The sequence below is a fragment of the Fusarium oxysporum genome, chromosome VII (genome assembly GCF_013085055.1).
Source record: "Fusarium oxysporum Fo47 chromosome VII, complete sequence".
Taxonomy (NCBI): Eukaryota; Fungi; Ascomycota; class Sordariomycetes; order Hypocreales; family Nectriaceae; genus Fusarium; species Fusarium oxysporum.
In genome coordinates this window covers 2198730-2210470 of record NC_072846.1, presented here as the reverse complement: position 1 = coordinate 2210470, position 11741 = coordinate 2198730, and the positions used below count along the sequence as shown (strand labels likewise).

Genomic DNA, 11741 nt, shown 5'->3' with positions numbered 1-11741 from the left:
TGTGCGCGTGGCTTTGCAAAGATGTGAGGAGAAGGGGAGATGCCGATCGTCTCGACAGAGACTGGGTAGTATGGACGCATTGATTGGTGGGACTATAGAGTTTAGGTGGAACGTCAGTGATCCAAGGAACCAGGGTCAACGGAGTGGGGCTATCCACTCACTTGATAAAGCTGGGGGGGAACAATTTACGAGAGCCTGAATCCAACAGAAATGTTAGATAATAGTTACCATTAATAAGCCTCGACAGCAGTAGCGAGGGACAACTGGGAATTTCGCGTCAGTTACAGCGGGATGCAATAATTTTGAATACCTCATTAGCACTGCAAAAGTTAATATGTACGTAGTAGCGGGTTTAATGAGACTAGCAGTAAAAGAGGATGCAAAACTTATTGTATCCCCATACTGAGACATTGCTCCGTTATATCCGGAGCGCTGTGATACGATGGCGAGATTCTAGACCGCAGTCCCGCGGCCGACCGAAGGTCTAGACCACCATACATGTAGCGGGGTGGCATCCTATCGTAACTGACCAACCAAGGTGGAATCATGCTGCTGACGCCTTAAGCCATCTTGCCTCATTGTGCGTACTTTGTTATCCTCTTCCAGCGTCCATTTCCCACCGGATGATTTGTCGCCGAAAGCGAGGCCTTAGGGGGCTCTCTGCCCTCCTTAGAATGCGATATGGACCCGTCAGCATGCGGCTGACTTGGGTTAGGAGTTCAACCAAATTGCAAAATGGAACGTTGTCTTGTCTTCTTCAGTAATGCGCCTTAAAGAAACATTTCTAAGAGGCCATTCCTCAAATCGAGCAAAAATACCTGCGTCAGAGGAGACCGAACTTGTTTGTGATGGTGCTGGACTCTCACTGCCGCGTACTGATATTCGGCGCCCTCTGGGTAACTGTGCAGTACGTCTTGTCGATCGTCGCTGATGAGAGCTCCGAGCACTGGCAAGGGTACTGCGAACTGAGGCATGAGGGGATCGGGGCACCCTGCGACGCTTGCGACAATGCAGTTCTTCGGAATCGTGTTCATAATCAGAATCATACCCCGGGGCATCTGGCAGCGAAGTACAATACTCCTCGACATGAATTCATTATTGAACGTCAATATCATCTTCACTACCAGAGCCTTCCGTGTTTGCGTCGCTGTGCTTAACTTGTACCGTCATATATGTATATGGGGATGTTCGACCATAACAGTTCCGAGAGAGCCCCTCACGGAACAGAGGAGACATTCGAGCTCTGGGTAGCGATCCAGATTCAGACTCTGCTTGCAGGTTCTTCTGCGATGTCGCCTGTTTCTCGGTTTCTCGTGTGCCCAGCCGCGACAGGCACATATGTACAGGAATGCTCGGCACGACGCGTGTTACGACACGGGCGAATTTAACCACTGTCTTCCTGGCCGAGAGCCGTCGTCGATATCCTCATCTAACACGTCGAGACACATCTAAGAGTAATAATAGAGCCATAAGGCACGAGGATACAGCACTAGAAAGGAAGTTATTTCAAGACTATCAGGAATAAGGGCATAGCAGGAGGAACTGTGTTATGACTGATCGTTATTAACGATGGGGGGACAAGACTGGGAAGCGAGTTACTTCTATCCATGCTGTAGTCTCCCTACTCGCCCTGGAGATTATTTTCCTTCGTCGAGAAAGCTACCTAGAGGAAGTCCTCCTCCTTCTCCTCCTCCACTTTGGTGTGAATGTGCTTGAGAACAGCGGTAAAAGAGGTGCTGGGAATTGCAGGTACGGTGCTCAGTGTTGTTGAGTAGGGTCTCCCACTTCATCTGCGTTGCCATAACTAGCTGTAGTGAAAAGCCATCCCAGCCGCGACCAAGCAGTAAAAAGCGACCGGCCTTTGTTACAACATTAATATACTCTAATCATAGATGAGTTATTACATAATATTAACCTGGATCAATGAACATGCAGGCCTCCTAGAATGAGACGTGTAGCTATGGAAGGATATGCTAAACGTTAGAAGTCTAAAATATTAATATACAACTTACATTCTGCTTGTCCTAAATAATTGCTTAACGTGGAATATTTCTGCAGATAACTTCCGGAGGGGAAGTTGGACTTGAAATAATGTTTATAATAGTTACACATGTTAAGAAATCATATAACTAAGCTTAGCTTACTCCTCTTCAGAATTCTGGTTTTGACTAATAAAGGCCCTTTCGACTCGCTTTGTGTCTAAACGCAGGATTCTGTAAATTCTCGAGACAACAGAAATGGGTGCCAGTAGATCGTCTTGTCAAGCGCCTCTAAACCAAGACGATTTGATAAACTACAGCTAACGACCTGCAATTTGCCAAACAAACCAACTACGTTGATGATGTACTAGGCTTGTTTAGAATGTTCCCGATAACATTACCCTGTATGCAGGATTTCCAGGTGGTTTCCTGAAACCCGAGAACGAGAAAGCTGTCAGTATAGGCAAATCCAATTAGACAGGGTATTTATACTAAACATACAAGAGTTAGCTGAACATTTCCAAAGTCTCGGTTGCTTTTATTGAGCAGAGAACCCGGCTTAAATGCTCCGAGTGGGTCTATACCCGTAGATTCATTGGTTCTGCGATATGGTGATGGGGGTCCACCTGGCCAATTAGATTGCGCATATTCTTAGTCCAGCAATTCGAATGGTCTGGATTCTGAAAGTCGAGCGACTCTAAAATCTAGACCTCGAGACCATTTTTCCACAATTTAGAAATAATGACATTAAAAGCCATGCCAACCAATACCAGTCGCTTAATCAATGAAGTCGATTGACGACATGTCGGAAGCCGCTGTTTTTCGGACGACGTCTGGTATAATCAGGCCATGCTCACACCCACACCTCTGATCCGGTCAGATGAGTCAAATCCTACCCTAAGCGCGTGGCTCCTTCGACGGCGAGCGCCGAATTTATGCACAGCCATGGAGATAGAAGCTTCTGACATATAAATATAGCAGTAGAGCTGCTTATGGACCTCCGATTATCTAAATCAATTGATTCACAGTATGACCGAACAAAGACATACTTCGTCAACCTCGGAGTTTACGGATGACCATGAGACAAAAAAAGACCAAATACCAACAGTCAAAACGAGTTTGCACAGCTTAACGAAAAGCTTTAAGGCCGATAACAAAATATTGAATAGTGCAGCTACTAGTTGTAGCTATAATGTTCATTCCGAACCATCTGAGCATTTAAACCCTTTTCATGGAGTTACGGCACATACTAGTGGTTCGTGTTCAAATTGTGGCAAAAGAAAACGCAAGAAAAGAAACAGTATGGCCTTACCTAACACGCCATTCTTTCCACAAAACCTGGCCTCTCAAGAAACGCAAACGCAAACTTCGAGACACCTGGAAAAGCTCAACAGGGATGGAGAAAAGACACAAATACCCGTTGCCCTGCACTTAACTAATGGAAGTTTCATTCATGGAGGAGCAAAACACCAGGTTGCTATTGAGCAATGGTCTATAGGAGATGAACCTTTTAACACGGTTCGTGGGGATTTGGCTCGGCTGGGGATGGAATTACAAGAGAACGCTCGGCAACAGATTCGCATTATCCGTGAAACAGAAGGTCCGGATGCTACTGATATCATTAGTGATACAGATGGAGCTGCAGCTGAGGGACGAATAATATTCACCACAAAAGCTCCATGCTAATTGTACCAGATTTCTATGAATCTAAAACTAGACAATCGATTGCTTAGTCCTCATCCTAACCGCGATGAAATGTGTGATTCGTGTTAGGTTGCGAGTTAAAGTAACACTTTGTTTACTGCAACAGGTTATCCACATCAAAATCCTAACATTGAGGAACATCGGCATCCCAGACGTTGCAACTCTCATGGGTATCACTAAAAGCGCCATAGCAGCTTCTCCAGTTGGAGAATACTTCCAGATCCTTTGTGGCTCTTTGCACTTGTGTATCCTAGAAACTGACCGTGAGAGGGAAAGCAAGTTTGTTGCTGGAATTTCATAGCTTTGACGGTGACATGCTTCTTGCGTTCAGTTCAAGAACAGTTTCCCAGGGTAAAGTGGATGCAATTGTAAGTCAAACCGTCCTGCTTACCATCTGCCATACCTTCCTCCCAGAATTTGTCAGACTTACCTTCCGGCCCATTATCGTCAATGGGCTTTTTCTACCAGGCGATCTCTCCACTCCCTTTCCAGGCTTTGCGAATAGTGTCGATGTTCTTGGAGTTCAAGTCATAACTGTAAATCTTGTTAAGGTCTTGGTTATTGCCTATGCCTTTTTGCGAAAATTAATATCTCCATTCTTGTCAATGATGATGCTCCGGTAGCCATGACCAAGCAAGAGTCAGACTCACCAAACTAGCTACCAGCAGAATATCAAAGACCATAGGACGTCGACACCTGTACAGCGGAATCAGGAGCAATTCCCCTAAAGTAAGCGCAAAAAGGTAGTTAAAGCTTGAAGTAAGCATACTGATACTTTTATAGCCTTTATGGTTTCTATCAGCAATTAAATTTTAGTTTCTCAAGTTACTATCCTCAATACTACCTTTATAAGTTATAGTAAAATTACTATTTACTTAGTTAATATCGTAATAGCCTTTAGCTTTCTTGCAACTACATTATACTTAGGTAGACTTGCATTTTATTTAGACTGCCTATATGGCTATAGTACCTTAAAACTTATTAGAGGAATTGCAATAGTTGCCAGATATATTATACTGGTTTTTATATTATTGTCTAATTATCTTTAACTTAAGATATAAATATATATAGAGCAGTGCTATACGGGCATGACGTTTTGACTACACTGGCATGACTCTTACACGGGCATGACATTTGTGGCATCTGATTCGCTAGATTTCTGTCGACTCATAGGTACATCCTCGCAAAGGCGGTGAAGCCAGCTTCACTAACAAGATCTCCCTTGCAGTGTAGAAGCAATTAGGCCGGGCCACCCCCCTTCAGCAGATCTTGGTCTTGCGCAGGCGTCAGAATAAGGTCTGGTTTTCCATGCAGAACAAGGCGAACTCTATTACGCAGGAGACCGCATCGTTTTCGTTCGTAAAGTGATGAGACTCGTTGTCTTTGGTTGTGATAGAGGCTTTCCGATTGGAGAGCACAAATTATCAGGTTTCATCATTTCTACTGTCTTCTGGTGTTGGGTTAAACTTGACTAACGTACATGATAAGCGAGTGCAACAGACAAGCGAGTGCAACACAACATCCCAACATCTCAGATAGAAATAGCCATAAAAACACAACAGACTATTAATTAAGTAAAGTTAATCGCTATAATCTTCCAGAGACATAGCGACAACTATCTGACAGGTCCTTGCATTATGTCCTGTCTTGCCGCACGCTCCACAGCGCCTTTCCTTCATTCGCGCAGGCCCTCCTTGACCACCACTTCTCGATGGTCCAGCCACCGCCTGCGCATCAGCATCCGTTTGATCAATTACTTGCCTTCCGTCCTCTACTGTCATCACTCCTCCTTTCTGTAGCCGGGTTCTTTTTGCCCTCCGCCGCCGGCTTAGTATCTCATTTGCCTGTTCAAGATCTTGGACCCTGGCCTCTAATAAGGCAACCTTATGCATAACTATCTTTGTTCCCTTAGAAGAAGACCTCAATGCTTCTAGAATCGACTCTGGAGAGCTACTTTTATGCCTTTTGATTCTCCTTTCAAGATATTCAAGCTGAGAGTCGGCTTCAAGGATAGTCTTTGGGGTCTTTGAGACCCAAGGGGTCGAGAGGCTAACTACCTCCTCCGCAGGCGTCGGAGTCCGCAGCTGCACATCGAGCTTCGAGATTACACTTTCTGGGTCGAGAGGAGCAAGTCCGGCTCCTCTAAAGCCTTCCTTGATATTTCTCTCTGTCATAGTTGCTTGAAAGGCGGCGTAAAAGGCTGGAAAGAACTCGGTCTTGGAAACGTGGGTTATAGAGCATCGGATCAGATGCTCGATTTCTCGACCATACGCCTGCTTAAGCACGTAAAAGCACCCGACGTCAAGAGGCTGAAGCAGGTGAGACGAATGAGGTGGCATACAAAGCGTGATGATTTTATTTGCCTTGCAATATCTCTCAAAGTCGACCGAGTGGTGACTTTCGTGCCCGTCGAGGATCAGAAGACGATAGCGATTTTTTGATCCCTTAGTTGTACACCAGTCAAAGTGCTTTAGCCACTCGAGGCCTGTTTCATTATCTGTCCAGCCATTTTCGCTCGTCGCAATAGCCCAGTTGCCCGGGAGGTTGCTTTCTCGGTACCAGTTGGCGAGGTGATATTGGCCCGCACCTATGATGAACGGCGGGATTGCCTGGCCTTCCGCATTGATCGCCTGAATAACCGTAATCCATTCTCGGTTTCCAGGCTGCACTGATTTCGGCCTTCCACGCCTGTCTGTACCCGTAACGACCATTCCGCTTGCAATCATACCCATAAGAAAGCCAGTCTCATCAAAGTTGTAGATTTCATCTGATCGGATGCCGTACTTGGCGATTGTGTTCTCCACAAGCCTAAACCAGTTGCGAATAGCAGTCGGATCTTCGCATTCGGCTCTCCGGTAATCATATTTACGAAAGAATCGCGTCTTGAGCTCTTTGTGCCGCCTCGCGAAGTTGGAAGCCCAGCGCTTGCCGACGGGTGACGCGTTGCGGTCGGCGAGCAATCGATTAGCCATTTCTTCAACACCACGCAGTCGCGGGGGAAATCCTCGCGAATCTAAGTCTAGAATGAACTGAACTATGATTTGTTCCTCCAGGTCAGACAGTTTGCGTGACTTAGGGACCCAATCGCTTCGAGATTGAATGCCCTTCTGCCTGCGCCATAGGATCATACGGCCAACTTTATAGATCTCTGCAGCGCGTCGGAGCTTTAATTTTGGGTCATTTTGAAGGGCCTGAAGAGCAAGAAGGATTCTACCCTCAATATTAGGGTCTGACATATTTCGTGGTTGAGAATCTATTGATTAAATAGAGATGATGTAAGTTGAGGGATTTTTGTCACACATGCTTGTTTGTCACGCAAGCTTATCATGTACGTTAGATGGATCTGCGGTTTGGTCGAAGATGCCCAGTTTTGACAAGACGGCGTCCTAGGGTCTCTCGGGGCCCTGGTTTGGCTGTGTTTCGGAAATTGTATCGATAGTGTTGATAACTCTAGGACGAAGACTCTTTACAGGATCTCAGGAAGTCGATATACAATGGGAGCCCGCCCGACCAAGCTCACTCATGTTCTCATCCTCGCAATCTTTTGCGGCAGACGAAGGGGTTTGAGAGTGGTCCATGTCCGGCCTAATATGGGTTCAGTGCTACGCTTGAGAACGTCTCGGCTGGCATTGGCAGCTTGCAACATAGATGTGGGTACTACGGCTTACCCATCTTTGTTGGCACAACTACATCTGAACAGATGTCAGTCTCCCGAAGAATCTTGCGAGTTTGACACTGAGCCATCAGCCAAGCCCATGAAGTGGTTTCCTTCTTGCAAGGTCTCTCGTCTCTTACGATCTTACTTCTCCAAAGGTCTCCACTAAAACTATCATCATCGATTCCCCCCGTCATGGAAGTCGACACACCGAGAGAGGGCGGCGACGTCGTCCCCACCCGATAATAGAGACAAGTCAGAGCATCATCATTCTCATGGCAAGCCACTATATAACCCCGTGAGGGGTAGGTACCAACCGCCAAGAGGCTACCAACACATTAGTGGTTGCTTGAGTTCTGAGGGCTTAATTAGTGAGGCACATTTACAAACCATATCGTCTCACCATCAACGTCAGACGGCTGTGCCGACTCTAAGGGCGCGCAGCAAGTGCGAACAGGCCATGGGAAAGGGTATCGGTACGGGAGCGGAAGTGGCATTTCGAACGATCAAGGTTGCCAGTGCGGCGACAGCACCAGCAACCATCGGGTTTCTGCTGGGTGCTGATCCAAAGAAACATCCTCTGGCGCGGATTGCGGTTTCGCTGATTGAAGGACATGTTACCGATAGCATTACGAATGGCGAATAAGGGTCAGGAATAGCACATCCACCGCAGTATTTTTATTATTTTTGTTTTTTTTTAATAATATTACCACTATCATTGAAATTGAAAGACCAGGGTTGAGAGGACCGTGGTCCTGTTCTGGGTGTGTACAGTACATAGGGGGAAGCTGTGAGACACTACTCACTTCCTGTGTAGCAATGGTGGCGCTCTTAGCGGCATCAGCCTTCTGTCATGGGCGCAGAAACAGGCTTTTCCTTTTTTTGTCTCGTCTTGAACCGAGCGACTCTTTATGGCGTGTCTATCCAACTAGACGGGCACCAATTAGGAAGCGGAAGGCTAAAAGACAGAGGGTCCAGATTAAACCTTGCTAGACCCCTGCCTGAAGTGAATGCACTGCTTCCCGTAACAGGTTACGAATGCGTGGTTGAGGGTCAAAGGCCAGACTTGCTTCACAAGCGGAAGATGCCGGATAGCGACGACAGAGGCAAATGTAGTCTGACCGAAGAGAAGGTCATATTACGCAGAGACAATATCAAGCCAACTCTCTGCCATAACTGTCCGAGTCTCCATCCCTCGGGCGGCGAGAGCGTACAATGTGCGAATTGCAATAGCATCATGCCCGTCCGATCCGCCAAGTTGACTGCCACCTCCCTCGCCCCCATGCCCGTAGCCTCTGGGAGCGACGTTAATTGCTTCATCCTCTTCGCCGAACATGATGTTTTTCTATCCGGGATTGACCACGATTGTAAAGGCCATCGCGGGGGCCAGAGTGGCACCGCATTGCTGCGAGGTATTCTCCAGCTGTCTGTCAGCAAGAACATCAAGATCAAGGCCGTGCAGCTTGAGTTGTTGGGTCGCGCCCGTACGGAATGGCTACAGAAAATGAACTCGGGTTATTACGAAGAGGAAATCCTACAAGCACAGGTAGTGACATTTTTTAATGCCATGAACAATGAGTGGAAGTACGATTATGGGAACCAGTGCAAATTCCGACTGAAGAGCACATCGCCCAACGACAATGATCTTATGGATGAACTAAACCGGTCGAAGTCATTATCGCCGCATTACCACAGCAATGATGGCACCGAAGACCTAAAGCGATTATCCTCTGAAAATGCTCAAGTGCGAAGCCTCAACAAGGACCACCCGATTGCAACGGCAACGGAAATGAAACGGTGCAAGGTTTTCTATCCAGGCACATACGACTACTTTTTCGAGCTTCCGATCGATCACCGCCAACTTGAGACCACGAAGGTACAATAAGGCTTTGTGAAGTGGGAGCTGCATGCGGCTGTCGACCGTGCTGGCATATTCAACCCTAACCTGCACGGCGTGAAGGAGGTTTCAATTGTGCGAGTGCCTGACCCATTGTCTCTGGAGATGACGGAGTCTATGTTAATTAGCCGGCAATGGCAAGATCAGCTATATTACGATATAATCATCTCCGGGAAGTGTTTCCCCGTCGGTAGCAAGATCCCAATCACCTTCCAGTTGACGCCTCTGGCCAAGGTCCAGGTGCACGGGCTCAAGGTATTTGTGATCGAGTCGATAGAATACTGGTCTAATGACAGGACGGCTGCCAGGAAGGCCTCAAGTCGTAAAATCCTACTTCTCAGCAAGTTAGCTGGGAGAGCATTGGCTCCGTCATGAGCGTTTTCAGACCTGAGGACTATCCGAGGTGGTGAACTCAGTCCCGAACAGCGTCGCGAGGCCCGTGAAATGGCCGCTAGACAACGGACTGCGGAGGTGTCGAGGCAAAGAATTGCGGTTCAGCCCTTACCAGAGCCGAGTACTAACCTCGTGGGAGACTTGGACTTAGGATTAGAGAGTTTTTGGGGCCCGACCGAGATTGAAGTCGACGTGCAGATCCCAACTTGTGGGATGATGGCTAGAAATGAGAACTTGAAGCTGTATCCCGAGTGTACTTGGAGGAGTGTCAATATCCGCCACTGGATTCAGGTGAGTTTGTACCATGCTTCCAGTTAACCGCAGACTGATGTTAGCGAAATAGGTCATACTGCCAACGAGTCGCCTCGATCCCGTAGATCCAACTGGAAGAAAGCGCCGGACTTTCGAGATCAGCATTAACTTGCCGTTTACTCTACTACACTGCCGAACCACTCCCATGAACATTTATCTTCCCACCTACTCCGACAAGATCTGCCAATCTACTGCCTGCCAGTCAATCTGTGGATGCCCCGATGCCTTGAAAATTCCAACCGAAAGCTCGACCGACTACTGCACCAGAACACAGGCCGGTGTCAACCTAATTAGCGGAGACCGTTCCTCCCCGCGTCGGGCTGCACACCTTGCCAGTGGTCAACAAAACCCACGCTCCTCCGCTGAGATAGCCGTCGTCCATGACTCTCAGCGGCCGATCCATGTATTCATAGGACCCAGCCTGAACCTACCTATCTTCGATAACAATATCGCGCAATCCTCACTCCCAAACTCATTGACGAAATACTCGAAACAAGGGTCATGATAACCCCATCGCACTGCAGCCACGTTTTCGATGGCCCCAGCGTCAATGGCCTAGCAAATTCCTCTTCCCGTTTAGAAGATTTACGATTTTGATGGCCTAGACAAAGCCTGGCTCAGAGAAGTTGAAGCCGCGCTGGACACCTGAGCTGATGATAATACAGTCGAGATCTGGATTAGATTGGACGACTGTATTTGCAAAGGATTTGATGCCAGTCAGGTTCGTTACGTCGAAGACAAATGCACTTGAAACGTTTGAGCCGTGTGTCTTCACGAAAGACTCTAGGCGAGTCCGCCGGCGACCTACTACTACAACCTTGGTGCCGGTCGCGACAAGCTTAGACGCAAGGGCCGCTCACGATACCCGAGGTAGCACCGATGACAAGCGCTTTCTTGTAGAGAGGGGCCATTGTATTGTAGTTTGAATATGTTTCCGGAGCTAATAGAGTAATCTCAAATGACACTGGGCTGGCCATGTAGATTTTGAATGATGGATTAGCCCCAATCGAAAATGGAACACTATTCTTATCTTTTCATTAGAGACCGAAAGATTCAACTTGTGACCAACTACAACAGCTTTTTATGATCAAGAAGTTGAAAGTACTAACAACTTTCTACTTTGTATAGGCGTGTGACTAGCAATTGGATCAGCTGAAGCTCATGTCCTAGCGCACCGTCAGTTCGAGAGTAGAATAAGCGCTACGGGGAGTCAAAAGGGCTTATGCTAAAGACAAATAAATCTCGCGTGGGAACTTTCAACGGATTAAGTGTAAATAGACGTAAGGGTGGTGGTTCAGGTGCGCCTAGTGGGCGTAACAACATACCGGTATGCTGCTGCTTATTATACAAGGGAAGCTGAGAGTAGCTGAAGCCTAAGTCTACAAGTTTAGTGGAGTAACTACACCTAGACCAATGGTGTGACAGATGCTGGGAACAGCCTTGAAGCCATCTTGTCATTTTGACGTGTCCCAGATGCGGGGAATAGCACCCCAAAGCCACCTTATCACTTGGACGTGCTCTAACTCTCACTTTCAGCATTAGCAACGTCTCGCAAGGCTACCCGCCCCTCCAGTCCCTTATCCCAATCATACGCTATCACATGGTTCAATGCTTTCAATCTCTAATATCCCTTTGAGTGCCACAGCCCTTCAGTAGGTATCTCGACCCACTTGACCCCACGTACAAGAAGGTGACAAAAGCTCCGCTGCAAACGCAGTTGAAAGGGCTGTCTTCGCCTGTAACTTGGCTACCTCTTTGGCGGTATAGCCATCTAATTCAACAATTTCGATTGGCTGACAAC

General features: G+C 47.3%; 2 protein-coding genes across 2 annotated transcripts; both read left to right on the top strand.

The window, feature by feature from the left end:
- Window positions 1–3281: 3281 nt before the first annotated feature.
- On the top strand, window positions 3282–4499 carry FOBCDRAFT_204269 (uncharacterized protein; the record flags this gene model as incomplete). Its single annotated transcript, XM_054705816.2, has 5 exons — window positions 3282–3497; window positions 3790–3946; window positions 3985–4051; window positions 4307–4412; window positions 4467–4499. The coding sequence occupies 5 exons, from the start codon at window positions 3282–3284 to the stop codon at window positions 4497–4499; spliced, it is 579 nt and encodes a 192-aa protein (XP_054561791.2).
- Window positions 4500–8575: 4076 nt separating this feature from the next.
- On the top strand, window positions 8576–10445 carry FOBCDRAFT_241872 (uncharacterized protein; the record flags this gene model as incomplete). Its single annotated transcript, XM_031195264.3, has 4 exons — window positions 8576–9142; window positions 9236–9579; window positions 9628–9919; window positions 9972–10445. 4 exons carry the CDS (start codon window positions 8576–8578, stop codon window positions 10443–10445), a joined length of 1677 nt encoding a protein of 558 aa, XP_031028843.3.
- Between the last annotated feature and the right edge of the window lie 1296 nt (window positions 10446–11741).